General features: G+C 48.2%; 1 protein-coding gene across 1 annotated transcript in view; it reads right to left on the bottom strand.

Annotated features, from left to right (window-relative positions):
- The window catches only part of Bag3 (BAG cochaperone 3), a 23,815-nt gene continuing 5,774 nt past the window's right edge, over positions 1-18,041 (bottom strand). The window contains exons 2-4 of the mRNA XM_090345750.1: positions 7,256-7,582; positions 4,332-4,730; positions 1-833 (exon numbers count right to left, since the gene is read on the bottom strand). Coding sequence (XP_090201876.1) covers positions 21-833; positions 4,332-4,730; positions 7,256-7,582 — 1,539 coding nt within the window. The 3' untranslated portion in view covers positions 1-20. The remainder of the gene's footprint in view (positions 834-4,331; positions 4,731-7,255; positions 7,583-18,041) is intronic.

The following is an 18,041-nucleotide window of genomic DNA, read 5'->3' on the forward strand; positions in this document are numbered from 1 at the left end:
CCCTGTCTCTGGGTCTGCACTCATTCCGTGCCAGCTGAGTCCACTGTACTGCCTGGATTTGGAGCTGCTGCTGCTACTGCAGCAGCTTCTGGCTGCTGGGTTTCAGCTTGTAGGGCTTTGTTTCCATCACTTTTCTTGTCTGCTGCCGTGGAATCCATCCCTATGATTTCCTGCAGTGGCTGGTCGGTTTCAAGGTTGCTGGGCTGGAGTTCATAGACCTGGACTTGACCGGGGACATCAATGGCTTTCTGCTCAAGTTTCTCCAAGATGGTCTGAACCTTCCTGACCCCATCTCTCCTGGCCTGGCGCACATCAGCTCGTCCTTCCGGGTCCACAGAGTCCAGAGCCAGCAGCTCCTTGGTCAGATACTCCTCGATCATCAGGTACTTCTTGTCAGTCTTCTTGCCTTCGAAGCTGTCCACCGCCTGCTCTAGCCCTTGCACCTTCTCCAGGATGGCTTCCACTTTCAGCACACCTGGATGTTTCGGGAGGGCCTCGGCCTCTCCTGATTTGGGGGGTGTAGCTTCTGCAGGGGCAGGGCTGGGGGCGGCCCTCTCTTGTGCAGCCACATTCTTGGGAGATGTAGGAACAGCAGCAGGTGGGGTGGGACTGGGAGAAGGACAAGGAATGGGAGGCGAGGGGACCTTCACTTCAGCCTTCTCAGCAGGAGGGGCCGCTGGCTTCTGAGCAGCGGGTTTGGGATCCACCTCCTTGCGGATCACCTGAATGGGGATGTGTCCAGGAAGGAGGTCTGGCCCGGCCGGGCCTGCCTTGCTTTCTGGTTTATTCTCAGGCTGCACCACGGGTGGAGATTCTCGATGGGCCATAGGCTGCTGAGAAAAAAAGAGAATACTCAAGTATATAACAGACCAAACTGTTAAGCCTCTAATGACTGCAGTGGCGATGCTTCCTGGACACCTACTAGACATTATATGTATAAGAATGTTTTTTCCAGTCCTGGGGCTTGAACCAGGACCGGGGCACTGTCCTTGGACACTTATTGCTCAAGGCTAGCACTCTGCCACTTGAACCACAGCGGTGGCTTTTTCTGTATATGTGGTACCAAGGAATTGAGCCCAGGACTTCATGCATGCTAGGAGAGTACTCTACCACTAGAGTGGCTCCCGGCCCAAGAATTTTTTTTCATGGTTTCTTGAGACAGGATCTCACTATATAGCCTGACTTGGCCTTGAGCTCATGACCCTTCTGCCTCAGTCTCCATGCCTAGCTTTGCACATGTCATTCTTACTCCTTTTTTGTGTGCCAATATTGGGGTTTGAACTCAGAGCCTTATTCTATGGCTCAGCTGATTACATGGAAATAATTTGTCTGCATAGGCTGGCTTTGAACTTTGATCCTCAGATCTCAGCCAGATGAGTAGCTAAGATTATAGACATTTTTTTGTGGTAAGGAAATGAAAGCTGATATAATTTTCAAAAATGAAAACAGTCAAAGCTCATGCTGGCTGCTGATCGGGGCTGGCGCTGAGCTGCATCCTGAGGGATTCTGCCTCGGCATGCAGCCAGAGTCCCTGGGCCAGGCCCTCCGTTCTTGCTGTGGAGCCTCAGCTCAGCGGTAACCTTTACATCTCCTGTTCTGAAAGAAGACCATCTTCGTTATAAAACCTGTGACAGTCTAGTGGTTTCTGCCTAGACTGCAGTATCTTTGAAAACAGCGAGATGCTCCAAATAGTTAACCCCAGAGGAATTCTACATGAGCGTACGTGTGCCAGAGCCCAACACACTCATGATGCAGCACCTCCACACTCACTTCTATCTGTGCCATTTTGCATGTGCCTTGAGGCCATTGTCATTATAAAATGAGACATGCTCAAAACAGGACTTTAAACCTGTAAACTGCTAGGCACTAGTGGCTCAGGCCTGTAATCATAGCTACGTGGGAGGCTCAGATCTGAAGATCTGGCTAGGCAGGAAAGTTACTAAAACTCTTTTTTTTTTATTGTTGGGATAAGGGGTTACAGTTACATTGATCAGGTAGCAGGTGCATTACTTCTCACACATTGATACCCCCTCTCGTGTTTTTGTCCCCACTTCCCACCACACTGAAACTCTTATCTCCAGTTAAAGCCACCATAAAGCCAGAAGTGGAGCTGCAGCTGTAGCAGAGCACCAGCTTTGAACAAAAAAGCTTTGGGACAGCTCCTAGGCCCTGAGTTGATGCCCTGGAAATAGCACATTTGCACAAACACACAATCCCCACCCTCCCACATACATGTACCTGTAAAACTTTGCCCAGTTTCATCAACTCGGAAATAAAAGCTGAACTATAATATTTCTAAAGTAAATATATGAATTCTAATTTCATAGTCAATTAAATCAAATGATTGGATGCCTCCAAAATTGGTTCTTTGAACAGCTATAAAAGAACAGCTACTATCAAGGTTAATAAGGGTGAAAATATTAAATATTGTTCTACCAATTATGAGGAACATGGGAAAGGTGTGGGAAAATCTCTAACGTGCACTTCTTTCCCAGGATTACTAAGTCTGAAGTACACCTAGGGAAAGCTGTCTGAACACCAGCAACCTCCTTTCCCACCAAACTGCCTTTGCTAAGTTTTAGCCTTACTATTTACCAACCCATCACAACCCCTCTTTGGCTTATAGAAGCAATGAAGGCTGCATCTAAGAAGTAGCTCTAGGGCTGAGAGTTTGGCCTAGTGGTAGAGTGCTTGCCTAGCATGCATGAAGACCCGGGTTCGATTCCTCGATACCACATACATAGAAAAAATCTGGAAGTGGTGCTGAGGCTCAAGAAGTAGAGCTCTAGCCTTGAGAAAGTCCAAGGACAGTGCTCAGGCCCTGAGCTCAAGCCCAGGATTGGCAAAAAAAAAGTAGTAGCTCTAAGTCAGACACAGTGGCTCATCCCTGTAATCCTAGCTACTTAGGAGGCTGAGATCTGAGTTCAAAGCCAGCCCAAGCACCAAAGGAGGCAAGACATATACCTTAATTAAACTCTAGAAAACGGGAAGTGGGTCTAGACTCAAGAGTAGGGTGGGTAGCCTTAAGCTGAAGAGCTCAAGGACAGTGCCCAGGCCAAGTTCAAGAACTATAACCCACACACACAAAAAAAAGTTGGAAATGGTGCAGTGGCTCAAGTGGGTAGAGCTCTAGCCTTGAGAAGGCCCAAGGATGGTGCTCAGGCCCTGAGTTCAAGCCCTAGGTCTGGCAAAAAAAAAAAAATCTGAAAGACTGAAGTTATTTCCAAATTTAAAAAAGAAGTGGGGGGGGCTGGGAGTTTGGCTTAGTGGTAGAGTGCTTGCCTAGCATGCACAAAGACCTGGGTTCAATTCCTCGGTACCACATTACACAGAAAAAAGCCAGAAGTGGTGCTAAGGCTCAAGTGGTAGAGCTGTAGCCTTGAGAAAGCCCAAGGACAGTGCTCAGGCCCTGAGCTCAAGCCCAGGACTGGCAAAAAAAAAAAAAAAAGCTGAGAAGTGGTGCTGTGTTGAGACATAAGTACAATAGAATGCTAGCCTTGAGTTAAAGAGCGGTTTTCCTTCTAACAACTGGGTAAAAGAGGAATTCTGTTGCTCAAGTTGCAGCCAGAGGGGCCGGGGCCATTGGACTGTAATGACGTTATTTGTGTAAGCTAGTCAGATGCAGCACTCCTCCTCCAGGAACCAGCACCCAACCTCTCTCCACAGCAGGACGACAGGCCTGTGCCCATGACCTTCAGCAGGCCAGGATGGCTTCCTACCACCACCACCAGCCAACAGCAGCCAGGGACCACATGTCCTATTGCAAAGGGACCTGAGAAAGGTTATCAGACATGGTTCTTTGTCATCAGGCTCAGAGCTGAAGACAGAAGATAAACACTCTGAAACACAAAAATCATATTGCAATCACAAGGGACCAGGCAGAGCACCAAGAGAAAGACAAGGAGGTTCCACAAAGACTGGCTGGTGCCCTGAAAGGCAGGAGGTCTGGGCCATGCTGGCCTTATAGCAAGTGGGTCCTATCTGATCAAAGATACTAAGGGAGTGAGTAGAATGGCTTGTTGAGTGGAGGTGGGGACAGAATGAGGAGACAGCTCTTACACAGTGGCCAAGCATGTGGCAAACACAGGTATGTGAGTTCATCAAGTTGTTTCCTATGCCCCTTACAGCTATAATGAAAAATAATCCACTGAGCAAAAGCTGCAGAAAAGTGTTGAGAATCCACAGCCCTAAGCCCTATATGCTGTGGGGACCAGTAATTCCCAGAATCCCCCTTTTCTCCAGTTTTACTATGTGAGTTAGGCAGGGCTGACAAGAAGCTCCTCAGCTCCTCTAGAGGTATCACTGCAGATGTCTGAAACACCTTCCCATACCTGGGTCCTGTCCACCACAGTCTGCACGCGGATGGGTGACGGGGAGTGCACTGGTGTGCTGCTTCTGGCTGGCGAGCCTTCCCTGCTGGACATGCCCCGGACAGGTGATCTGAAAGGGGACGCTGCCCTTGGGGTCCGGGGCTCCCACTCGTCACCCTGAATCTTGTGGTACACAGGCTGGTGAGTCTGGTATTCACCCTGTGGAGCTGGGTAGTGGGTCTTCTGGGTTTGGTGGAAGGGCTGGGCTGCTGGCCGGGTGGCGTTCTGCTCATGGATCACTGGGATGGGGATATAGCCCCGGGGGAGCTGGTGACCCCCTAGGCTGCTTCTGCCAGAGGAGGGCAGGCTGGCTGAAGAGGATGAGGATGAGCAGTCTGAGGCAGCTGGAGACTGGGACCTCTGCAAGACACAAAGGGTAGAGATCACAGCGTCATGAGTGACCCATCACCTGGCCTTCCACTGATTATCTGCTTAAGGCAACACTTTACCCAAGCATCTCACCTACCTAGAGACGATACTGTTTTTCAAAGTAGGGAGGTGGGCCTTAGGAATAACACATGGTTAACACGCACAAGACCCTGTGTTAACTGCCAGCAACCTCTCAAAAAAGTAATATTAAGCTGAGTATCAGTGGCTCATGTCTATAATTCTAGCTTCTAAGGAGGCTGAGATCTGAGAATTGTGGTTCAAAGCCAGCCCAGGTAGAAAAGTCCCTGAGGCTCTTATCTGCAAACAACCATCAAAAACAATCAAAAGACAAGAAAGCTGGAAGTGGAGGTGTAGCTCAAGTTATAGATTATTAGCCTTAAGGGGAAAAGCAAAGGGAGGGCCCCCAAGGCAAGCCCTGAATCCAAGCCCAAGTACTAGCATGCACATGCATGCACACACAGAGGCACATGCATTCACACACACACACACACACACACACACACACACACACACACACACACACACACACACACACACACACACAGTGATATTAAGACAGAGTCCTGGAGGAAGCCTGGCTTCAAATTCTCAGTAGCTCTCTAAGTCTTATTTAAAACATGAACAAGAATACTCTGCTCCCTCAGTGGGTTGTTCTGGAACTAAGGTAAAATCTTGTGTGCCTGGGTTTCAGCACAGGCAATATGTATTAGGATGTACTGGGTCCTTTGGAAAATCACGTGGCTCTGTATCTCAGCGTGAAGCAGTCCACTGTACCTGTAGCTACTGAGCATCTTTTTCCTGATCCTTAACCCTTTTTCTACTGGCCTATACAGAAGGAAGCTGAACAACCGAGGCTGTCTGGGTCTCTACTGGAGTCTGGAATTCTAGAAAAGGAGAAGGGTCTTTAGCTACTTAGCATCTAAGAGCCTTGTTAGCTTAAATTTTCTAAGATTCCTCTGATCGATATGTTTGATTTTTACAGTAAAAACACTACAAATGTAGATACTGTGTTTCCAAAAGAAGCCTCTCACACCATACACAAACAGCTTTCACCAACAAGCAGGAGAGGAGCTGAACCATTCAGAACTGAGCTGAGGGCACTCAGACTCTGGTGCAGAAAGGAAGTGAAGACCTATGCTTAAGAAACAATGTCAGAAACAGGAAAATTAAGAGTACTCATTACTCACAATCCTGTTAGGGCCACTGCCCACAAATCTCAGCTAAGAACCAGATGAATTTTTCCCCCCTGGTAATGGGATTTGAACTCAGATTGTGAGGCAGGTATTATACCACTGAACTACACTGCCAGCCCTTTTTACTTTTTTTTAAAAACAGGGTCACTTTTTCCTCAGATTGTCCTGAACTGTGATCCTCCTATTTATACCTGCCATGTGGCTAGGATACTAGATAAACATCACACCCAGCTTTTCATTGGTTGATAAAGAGGTCTTACACATTTTTGTCCAGGCAGGCCTTGCTCCTCCTGATCTCAGCCTCGCTTAAAGCTAGGATTACAGGCATGAACTACTTGGCCAGCTTAACTGTTCTTTATCTATTAATGCACTGAACCTAACAATGCACTTTAAAGTATTGATATTCAGGGCACAAATTCTATCCTAAAAAGCCTTTTTTTTTTGGCCAGTTGTGGGGACTGAACTCAGGGCATAAACACTGTCCTTGGGCTTTCTCAAGGCTAGAACTCTACCACTTGAGCCATAGCACCACTTCTAGCTTTTTTCTATGTATATGGTACCAAGGAATCGAACCCCCGGTCTCCATGCATGCTAAGCAAGCATTCTTACCACTAGGCCAAACTCCCAGTCCCTAAAAAGCCCTTTAAAAAAATTTACTTATTAGGGTTTCCTTTTAAATTGTGGGGCACTCTGAAGGCAGGGATGTGGCTTACTTTCTTTACCAACAAAATTACACAAGGTACTTATTCTTGAGGACTAAACCCAGACCCAAAAAATCCATCAGGAATTGGTAGGCCTAGCTTCTACCTTTATGTGTGAGAAGATGATTTTCACAATGTTATAACTACAGTTTGGGGTGGGGGGTACTACTGAGGACTGAACTCAGGACCTTGCATTTTTTTTTTTTTTTGGTGGGTCATGGGGCTTGAATTCTGCCTGGGCGCTGTCCCTGAGCTCTTCAGCTCAAGGCTACTGCCCTACCATTGAGCCAAGCCCCACTTCCCTTTTCTAGAGATTAATTGGAGATAAGAGTCTCAGGTCCTTTTGTGCCTGGGCTGGCTTTGAACCTTGATCCTCAGACCTCAGCCTCCTGAGTAGCTAGGATTACATGCGTGAGCCACTGAGGCTGGCAGGATCTTGCACTTTTGCCAGGCAGGCACTCTAGCCTCTCTTATAACTACAAAAATAAGCTGTGTAACTTCTGTCCTGGCCACCTACACAGGTATGAAACACAGGGACAACACGGAGCTGTTAACCGCAGGACCTCTGATGCTGCAGCTAGGTTCAGAGGCCTCTCCTTACCTCGGGTCCATGAGAGGTGGGGGGCTGAGCAGAGGCAGCCGCTGCCCCCTGTGCACACTGCCTCTCTGGCTGGACGGTTTCTGCCATGCTGCGCAGAGGTGACTGGGATCTCTGAGGAGCAGCCGCAGCTGCCTCGGTTCGGAATCGCTGCCCCCCAGGCTGGGGATAGGCATGGAAAGTGTGTGGCTGCCGGTGCTCAGAGCCTTCATGGAGGACAGGAATGGGAATGTAGCCTGGTCGGAGCTGGGGGTACACAGAGTGGCCTTCCCTAGTGGGCAGAGGCCTGGAGCTGTCCCGGGAGGGGCCGTTGGCAGAGGACGGAGCTTCCTAAAATAAATCAAGGAGAAACACAGACTGATTAGAAACTGAAGAAAACACCCTTGAAAGCAAACAGCTTGGTATTAACTGCTCTGACCTTCCAGGGCCTTGGGGAAGACATGACACTGCTTAGCCAGGATGGCCACGTACTGGACCCCACTGCCCAGCGCTTAGTCAAACTTGCCCCTCTCTTAGAGGCTGCGGTGTGATTGGAGATCAGAAGTAATAGGGGAGCGAACAAGACCACTGGGTGACAGTGGGCCAGTGGATATGTAGGGGAGTTGCTGACTGCTCCCCACATCTTCAGAGACCCAGACCAGGGAATCTCCCAGGCATTCAACTCTGACTTCTAAAGGACAGCAACCTTCTCTGTTTCCCAAAAGGCCCTCAAGTCACCCACCTATATGGACAGTCTAGTGAACTCAAACACGGAAATCTTTTTTAGTGTGTGCTGAGGCTTGAACTCAGGGTCTGGGCACTGATCCTGAGCTTTTGTGCCCAATGCTAGTTCTCTATCACTTGTGCCACAGCTCCACTTCCAGCTTTTTTGTTTAACTGAAGAGTCTCATAAACTTTTCTGCCTGGGGTTGGCTTCAAATCACAATCCTCAGATCTTAGCCTCCTGAGTAGCTAGGATTACAGATGGGAGCCAGAGAAGTGGGGGAAAGGGAGCTGGAGGCTGCTTCCTTGGCAATATTTTTAGAACTGCATGAAAGGGAGCTAGAGAGATGATAAAGACACACAGAAAGGGCACAAACCGCAAGAATCAACTGTGCTAGTACTAGGAAACCTACTAACAAGAGACTGGCTGGTCAAACGCAGGCTCCATAACCTCTATGCCCCTCTATGCACTTCCTGGTAAAATCCTGTGTTAGAATTGCTCTGTCCGATTAGCTGGAATCTCTACATCCTGTGTATCTAGCTGATGACCATGGATGCCTGACCTGGTATCCACTCCTCATCCCCAGAAGATGACTCATCTCCCTGGCCTGTCTTTATCAAGAATCCAGAAGCCTCTTCCCCTTGGTGGTTTCATCATCTGAATAATGGCTGTCACCATGCTCCTTAGCTATAAATGTCTCTTTGTCATACTGGGAGTCAAGCTCCATCTGTCTCTCCATGGAAAGACCCACTGCAGTGGTCCATACACCTGTCACAGTGGTTCCAAATAAAGTTTTCCTTGCTGTGTGTGCTTTAACAAATACCAGGGTCTAATTTTTTTTTCTTGCTTGGGCAAGGAGCAGTTGGAGTCCTTCTCTTATGTCCTCTCATGAGGTTCTCCCTTTGGTGGCCTTGCTATTTTGGGACCCTTGAGAAGGCCAAGTTCCAGGTGTAACATAAGGAAAGATTTTATTTCAGACAACAGGCTGGCCAGCCACGCATTGGACAGTATCGTCTCTTACCAACCTGGAGCTAGATAACTCTGCTCCCACCCATCAGTGTTAAAGAGGAGTCTCCTTTAGAAAGACATCATGAACAGAAACAAGGCCGAGAATCTGTGAGCCTACAGGCTGTAATTTCCCATGCTGCAATACTGGCCAAAAGTCAGGACAGATCTCGAGGGCTGATCTGACTTGAATGCTAAGAGCAATAACTGTGGCATCTCTAACTATGTGTAAATATGGGCACCGGGTGGTTGGCCCTGGATTTCAGTCCTTTTGGATCATCCACTGCCTGCCTCCTTCTTGAGACTGCACCCCTTGGAAGAGCCTCCAAAACACAGGAAAGGCAAGGGTGTCACTTTGTCCTTGGGGACACAGGCAGACAGGCACTTGGCACTCTCAGATTAGAATACCCACGTGTTCAGGGCCGTGGCATTATTTTTGTCTGCTCAACACTCAGGTCACCTAAGAGCAGGGAGCAGATCCCGACTTCAGACTCTGAACTCAATTCTTGCTATGAGGGCACCTCAGGGAGTAGTCCAGAGGTGCAGGGGTAACAGACTTCCGGTCCCCATCACTAAGTGCACACAGAGCCAACTCTCCTCCTGAGGAAATGGGGGCCTACAGAAACTCTGGGATATTGTCTTTGGGGCTCAATGGTTCTCAGCCATTGCATACTCTGCAGAGCCAAGCACCTGCAAACCTGAGCTCCCCCCTCCAGTGCTCCCCATGGCCTCAAGGGGTCACGGAGCCAGTGAGATGTGATCTCCTGAATGGGGCTGACAGAGTGTAGGTGCATGGACAGGCAAGAGGCAAAAATCCACTTGTAAAGCAGGCAAGGCTGAATGTGAGGGAACCACAAGGCCCTTCCAGGAAGAAGGCTAGCCTTGACAGAACCCAGTTCATTCTTGCATCCCTTTGTAGCAGGTCCCTGAGCTTGGATAATCGTCTTAGTCTTCATTTCTTTTTCTAGAAAATACCAACCCTGCAGACCTATGGTGATCTCATCAGACATACAAAGAGGGATGCCTGTTGAGACCATGGTAAATTAAGTTCCCTTCACACTCCAAAAGACCCAAAGGAAAGGACAAAGCTAATGATAATGGCAGAAATTAGATTGTTGTCACCTCTAGAGAAGATGGCAGTGGCTGGGAATGCCGTAGAAACAAACTTGTGGTAGTGGCACCAAGGCGTGTACCCCTATGTAGAAATCTGCCTCAGCTGCCACATCCCACCCATGTCACTTGATTTCACAGGTGATGGCTGCCAGTGTCACACCCCTCATAGCCAGATTCTCCCACACTAAGTCCTCCTTGGCGGAGCTGGCTGAGGCAGCTCCTTCTGGAGGAAGACCCTGGATCCAAAGGCACTTGATCCTACCCTGTTATATTCAACTCTATACCTCAACTGAGGAAGACAAGGAAGAGAGGAAGAAGACCCCACACAGTAGGGACTGTGAGAGCACAGGCTGCTTGCTGGAGCCAACATGTGCTCTGGGTCTTCCCACAAGTGACAAGTGCGGATCTAGAGAGAAAGAAAGCCTGTTCCAGATGCTGGTGGCACACACCCATCATCCTAGCTACTCAGGAGAATGAGATATGAAGATCAAGGTTTGAAGCCACCCCGGACAGACAAATCCTCAACTCTTATTTCTGATTAACCTGCAAAAAGCTGGAATTGGATTCATGATTCAAGTGGTAGAACACTGGCTGTGAATGGGGAGCGGGGGGAGAGCAAGAGTGAGAGCCCTGAGTTCAAGTGCCAGTACTGGTACAAATAAATAAATAAAAATTAGTGTTCTCAGGTGGAGCTACCAGAGCTCCTCCTCCACTCCACCCCCTTTGTCTGCCAGGGTAAGGAAAGACCCTTCCCCTTTCCTTTGTCATCAGAGCACTGCATCATTAGCCAGCCAAGATGATAGGTCAGCTCAAATAGCAGAGGTGTCAGTGGTTGCCCCAGCCATCACTCAAGTATGTTGAGATTCCATTGGCCATCTGCGTATGGCCACGCCCAACCACATGGTTGGTGGCCTATAAAAGTAGCCTGTAAGCTTAGGCGGGGTGGCTCTCTCACTCACATCTTAGAGATGGCCCTGACCGGTCAGTAAGATTCTCCATGCTAGGTGTGGAATAAAACTCTGTTTAACTTAAAATATGTATATATAGTGTTCTCAAGTTCCAGCACATGTCCAGTCTCTCTTGATTACACTGTCATCTTTCAGCTAAGTTTCCCTACCTGCTATATCCTGGCTACAAAAGGGATTGGCATTCTGCTTCCTGAGGTGGTGGTGGTTTAAGCTGTGTGATCACGTGACATGGGCACAAGCAGAGTCATCAGACAGAGGGCTACAGAGACTGATTTCCCTTCCTCCTCAAGATCTGCAGCTCATCATCCTTATCTTTCCAGTAGACATCAAAATCCAATTAGGAAATAGGAGCCCCTGGGCCCTACTTTCAATGCTTATCTCACCATGTTAATTTCTAAGACAAATTAGTTAATTCCTTTCTGTTGTTTGCACACTGATTTAAATTCCTCTCAGGTCCCTCTTGGGGCATTAAACAACTTCATGAGATAGCCATGATGAAAAACAGAAAAAGCTACTCCAGATGAGCGCTATTAAGCATAAGGCATTATTACTGGAGAAAGCCCAGGTCGGGTTCTCAGTCTGGTCAGTGCTCTTTGTCCACTGACTGCAGCTTAATACATGTACAGTAAAAAGGCACAGCAATGATCCCACATCTTACTGTGCCCCAAAATGTGTTACAGGAGAAGCCTGCATCTCCCCTGCACCGTAGTTTTCCGAACTGTAAATGTGAGTCCCAGAAATACTCTCCCCAGCCATGCTTCTCAAGCTGTAGGGAGTGACAGGTCAGTCAGAAAATGCAAACAAAACACAAAAAATGCGGATCCTAAGCTCAAACCAAGCAAGTATGCTTCAACAGGTATGTGAGGACCCTGAGAAACAGGACTCTGAAGTTCCCATCAGAAATTGCTGGAAGTCAAGGCATTTTTCGTGTTCCAAATGAAGAGGAGGTTAGATGGTCCCCCACCCCAAGTCTTGTACCTTAGACAGGCAGGCACGAAAGGCTCCTGGGCAGGTGCTGTGCATGCCCACTGGCATGTAAACTGAGCACACGTGCATTCACAGAACAGCATGGAGAAGGGCTGGCTTGCACACATCCACACCTGGTACCTTAAACAGCAAGTGGCCATACACGGCCTCAACCTGGCTACAGAGAACAGTGCTCTTGAGAGTTGACTTGACACCTACAAACCACCATGCTTATCACCATGGTCTGAGCTAAGGGCAAGAGCAGCTCACAGGGCAGCCCCACTGCCTGGAGTGCGAAGTAGGACACCAAGTCTATTAATTGGGTTTTTAGGCCAACAGAGGCTTTCACAGGGGTCATGTCTTGAATTTAACTGAAAGCATTTCTGAATTTCTAAAATAAAGGGAAAAAAAGATGGAGGAAAAGAGCAATCATGGAATGTGTCACACAGCTAGGACTTGGGTGGAAATTAAGTGGCTTGGCTCACCTCTATGAGGCAGGAGACACACAAAGCACTTTCATCCAAGTGTAGAGAGCTGAGCACGTACCTTCTATTACAATCTCTTGTCTGGAATGGCAGGCCATAGGAATATGCAAAATATTATTGATAATTTGATATACAAAAAGCCATTTATAGTCTGTAAATCAATATTTATGGTCTAACTCTAAATTCCTGCAGATCCCACTGGATTGTGGTATTATATTTCTGTACTGTTTAGGGCTCTTAATAGATGTAGGGGAAATCCAGGCTCACCTTCCACCAAAGTCCTCCGAAGATGGAGGCTTTGTCCTGGGACTGCTGATAAAGTAGGAGCTCTGTGGGTCTCCACCAAGTCAGAGGTGACTGGAGGTTTGTCCTGATGTTCTCCTGTTATTCCTAAACATTTCATCCTGGAATTAATAAATCCCTTATCCTGAGATTAATTTATCCTGTGTGTTTCTACCAGAAAAAAACCACAAACTTTTAGTAAAAATCAGCATTGCTCCTTTTCACAGCTATGTCCAAAGAAATAGGAATGAACCAGCAGGAGTCCTGGTCTGCAAGCTGCCAGTCTGGCCTTCAATCCATCCCTACTGCTGACCAGCTGGTGGCTTCCAACAGAGCTCCCTGATGCCAAGACTCAGTTTCCCCAGCTGTAAAAATTCCCATACTGCAAGGTTTCTGCCAGGTTTTAAGTGAAGTAAGGTATGAGGAGGTCCACAAACTCAAAGCCACTCCACTCTCTCCACTATACAGTCATATTCCCATAGTCCAAAGTTACTGAAGAAACTAGTATTCTCCACAGCACTTGCTTGGGTCTCTTGTTTAGGAAGTTCTGCAAGGGTGGTTTTCACCCAGCTGATAAGAAGCCTGTAAAAGGTGGCAGCCTCTTTATCTCAGAGCCTCGAGAATGCTACTTAGCAAGGATGCCACCATGTCTGTTGAGAACTTAGGAGAACAACAAAAAATCTACTAGATGGGGCCAGGGAGTTTGGCCTAGTGGTAGAGTGCTTGCCTAGCATGCACGAAGACCCAGGTTTGATTCCTCGGTACCACATACATGAAAAAAAGCCGGAAGTGGTGCTGAGGCTCAAGTGGTAGAGCTCTGGCCCTGAGAAAGTCCAAGGACAGTGCTCAGGCCCTGAGCTCAAGCCCAGGACTGGCAAAAAAATAAATAAATAAGAAAATCTACTAGAACTGCCTTCTCCCTAACAGGATGGTCAGCTGCTCTGGGAAAGAGGTCTGAACACAGACAGAACCACCACTGGACGCCGACCCTTGCTGCACTACCTGAGACCCCTTGCTCTTCCAGAGAGGGAGAAAAAGAGATCAGAAGGTTTGCACTGGAACAGAATGGCTGCTGACATGTTCTCAACAACCTCCCTGGTGCCTCCCCAAGGATTCCACCCAGCATGTTGGGGTGGACAAAGCCCAATCAATGTCACAAGGAAAAACTGGTGCACAACCACACTGAGACACCTCGCCAAGGTACAGGGAACCCCTGAACTCACAACTTCAGGGAAAATAACATACTGATCTACTTCCTCTTAAGGGGTGGGGCCCATGCCATCTACTTCTAATCCACCCAAAGCTAGGAATTATGGGTGGGAAATCACCTGAACCTCTACACCAGGAAGCACTCTAAGCCCGAATTATCTGCTACATTTTCACTGACTTCAAGGACTTATCTCACATACAGAGTGAAGTCAGTGGCCATCACAGGGCTATTTCATCCACTATTGGTAGATACACGTTTTGTACAAAACATAACTCACCAGTTTCTTCATGGAAGCTGAACAGGGGCACTCCGCTGGTAAGACTCCTGGGTAGATTCCTGGAGGACCCTTCTCCTTATCCCAGGTAGCTTTTTAAAGCAGTTTTCCACAATAATCACACCCCCACCTAAGATGGTGGTGATCAGAAAACCCCTTCTTTTTTTGCCTTCCAGTTTGTGGTATTTACCATCCATTAGCGCTGGGCTCAGATGACAGGCCCGCGGGGCCATCATTAAAGTGCTCCCCAGCTCAGCACCTTGTTCCTGTCTGGCTTTGTGCTCAGGGTAGCGTAGGGATATCTGGGAGCCTCCCTCAGGCATCCGAATGCAGGGCTCCAGCAGCAGAACAGGAGTCACCTCCTCCCAGCCTGGCAGGGCAGTGGACTCAGAACAAGTCACTGGCTCATGGGCCTCAGGGGGGAGCTAGTGAAGGCTTCAGAAAGCTGAAAGTCTTCAGCTAATCCTCTGCTGTATTCCATTTTCTACCTATCTGCCTACTCCCTTGACTGGGGGCACAGGAAGCCCAGAGCAGGTTTCTAAGGACATCAGCTAAACTTGGTACATGGTACGGAGAGAGAAGAAAGAGGCCTAGCTTTTGAGAATCAATGTTCTAGGCTTAAGAGCTGACAGACACAAGCACAGATAGGTCTGCTATGTGGGGCAGTCAAATGCCCTTCTGCAAATGCCCTGCCAGCCCACAGCAGAGGCACACACAGGCCACAGTCCAGGCTTTGGTCTAAGCATCCTTCAATAAAACATCCTCTTCAATTTTCCAAACCTGCTGGACCCATTTCACAGAAAGTAAAGACTGAGGCTTGGAGAGGGCAAGCAATTTACCTAAGACCTTTAAAACCCAGGTCTACCTAATGGTAAAGCCGGGCCATACTCATCCTTTCGCTACCGGCTTCCTTTCATACCTGTATACTGTGTGTCAATGTTCATGTGTGATTTGTGTCTCTGACCCCTTTATCTGCTCTGGGTAAAGCGCAAGAGGAGGGAAAGTATTTCACTTCTGGCTGAGGCTCAGACCTGGAACATTCAGTCCGACTCTGCTCTGGGTCAGCAAGCCACCGTTCCGTGCTGAGTCATCGGCCTGGCAGAGGAAGGACGAGCGAGAGTGAAGACACTCAGCCCCGCTGTGAGTCACCATAGCCCTGAACATGGCATGGTGCCATTGTCGTCAGGGGGTGCTGGAGAGTGAGACCCCCCTCTCACACTAAGGGCCTGCAGCACTGATTCCAAATTCCAACCAATCTGTGGAGCTGCCTTGACCTCTGTACACTCTGAAGCTTCCTTTCCTCCCACCGCTTGGATTTCTAAAACTGCCGTTTATTTAAGGGTTCAAGAAGAGTTTAAAAAATAACTGACTGGACCGGGAGTTTGGCCTAGTGGTAGAGTGCTTGCCTAGCATACACGAAGATCCGGGTTTGATTCCTCAGTACCACATACTTAGAAAAAGCCAGAAGTGGTGCTGAGGCTCAAGTGGTAGAGTTCTATCCTTGAGAAAAATCCAAGGACAGTGCTCAAGCCCTGAGCGTAAGCCCAGGACTGGCAAAACAACAACAACAACAACAAAAAAAACGGACTGGACCGGGAGTTTGGCCTAATGGTGGAGTGCTTGCCTAGCATACACGAAGATCCGGGTTCGATTCCTCAGTACCACGTACTAAGAATTTTTTTTTCTATAAAAACAAGCTGGAAGCGGTACTGTTGCTCAAGTGGTAAGAGTTCCAGCCTTGAAAAAGCCCAAGGACAGTGCTCAGGCCCTGAGCCCAAGCCCCAGGACTGGCCAAAAAAAAATCCTTCCTCCAACCAAATACTTCTACTCCAGTGAACACTGAAGTAGGAAATAGGAAATGTCTGATATCATCAACAGGATGCTAAGAAATGATTGGTGGAATCAGATCACAAGGACATAGCTCTGTGCTGGGAGCTGGGAGCAGCTGAGGTGTTCAAAGGCCCTTGATGTAAGCAAGTAGTGGGCTTTTCAGAATTGACAATGAAGAAGCCGTCTGTGCTTGGTGTCTGATCTTACTGTCAACCACCAGAAAAACGAATTAAAAAGTCCTTTCCCAGAGCCGGGCTGCTGTCTGCATAGGCTGCTGTGGGCTCCCAGCCACTCCCGCAGGCCTGCTGGAAGCGGTTGTCACTGGTGGGAACAGAACAGAACTCCTCCTGGCCTGAAAGTATGGACACGGACATACTAGTACAGAAAAGGCCATTCAGAAAGTGATTAAAGGGACAGGCCTCAGGGGAAACTGGGAGCACAGGACAGCACTGCAGAGCTAAGAAGCTGACAAAGGGCTTCCTGTGACATATCCTTTCTCCATTTTCAGGCAGCTTTTCTTTCACCAGCCCATATGGGCCTACACTGTCATTTGTTTAATTGCTCCCAAGGCTGTAGTCTCTGCCAGGCATGGAGAGGCAGAGATGAAACACTGTCTGGAATTCTTGGCAAAGCAGGGGAGAGCCTACCTGTAGAAAAAGAAAAAAAAAAATCCTCTGGGGTGGGGAGTTTGTCCTCGTGGTAGAGTGCTTGCCCAGCATGCATGAAGACCCGGGTCCAATTCCTCAGTACCACATACAGAGAAAAAAGCCGGAAGTGGTGCTGGGGCTCAAGTGGCAGAGCTCTGGCCTTGAGAAAGTCCAGGGACAGTGCTCAGGCCCTGAGCTCAAGCCCAGGACTGGCCAAAAAAAAAAGAAAAAAAAACCCTCTGTTAGGCACAGGTGACTCACACCTAATCTAGCTGAGGACTAAGGACTGAGGTCTGAAGCTGGCCCAGGCAAAAAAAAGTTCATGAGACATCTCCAATTAACTAGCAAAAAGCCAGAAATAGGGCCGGGAGTTTGGCCTAGTGGTAGAGTGCTTGCCTAACATGCACGAAGACCAGGGTTCGATTCCTTGGTACCACATACATAGGAAATAAAAAAGCCGGAAGTGGTGCTGAGGCTCAAGTGGTAGAGCTCTAGCCTTGAGAAAGTCCAAGGACAGTGCTCAGGCCCTGAGCTCAAGCCCAGGACTGGCAAAAAAAATTTTTTTTAAAGCGAGAAGTGGAGCTGTGACTTAAGTGGTAGAGCACCAACCTCGAGCAAAGAAACTATGGGACAAAGCCCTGAGTTTAAGCCCCCCCCATATACAGCCACCCAAGAATGTGCAAGTTTCACATGGTCTCCTGAATACAGCAGACACACACGTGACTTTCAGACTGTGTGCATGAAGATAAGGGTCCATCCAAGTTCAGACCAGACTCAGGAAATGGGTTGTCATTTCTCATCCACTACACAGAGATGGGACTCAGGCTGTTTACTCTCTAGGGTGTGCACGGGAAGCGACAATGGGAAGTGACTGAGTCACTAAGGACAGGTGTGCCTGTCACTCCTGCAAGGACCCCAAGACTGGCTCTGGCAGTCTTTTGTTGTGCCACAGGCAGGCACATCTCTTTGGAGTATTCCCTCATCATAAAAGTATACAATAGTTTCTATCTTCAAGAGCCAGCTTGGGTATTTAGAGAGACAAGATTATAAAGGCACACCTCTACTTGCATCTTACATGTACCTGTGAGTGTGTAGACACACCATAAATATTATGCTCAGCCAGACCCTGGTGGTTCACGCCTGTAATCCTAGCTACTCGGGAGGCTGAGATTTGAGGATCACCACTCAAGGCCAGCTGGGCACGAAAATCCCTGAGACCCTTATCTCCAACTAACTACAAAAAAAAAAAAAACAAAAACAGGGCTGGGAGTTTGGTCTAGTGGTTAAAGTGCTTGCCTAGCATGCA

The sequence above is a fragment of the Megascapheus bottae genome, chromosome 15, assembly GCF_031878675.1.
Source record: "Megascapheus bottae isolate mThoBot1 chromosome 15, mThoBot2.hap1, whole genome shotgun sequence".
Classification (NCBI taxonomy): Eukaryota; Metazoa; Chordata; class Mammalia; order Rodentia; family Geomyidae; genus Megascapheus; species Megascapheus bottae.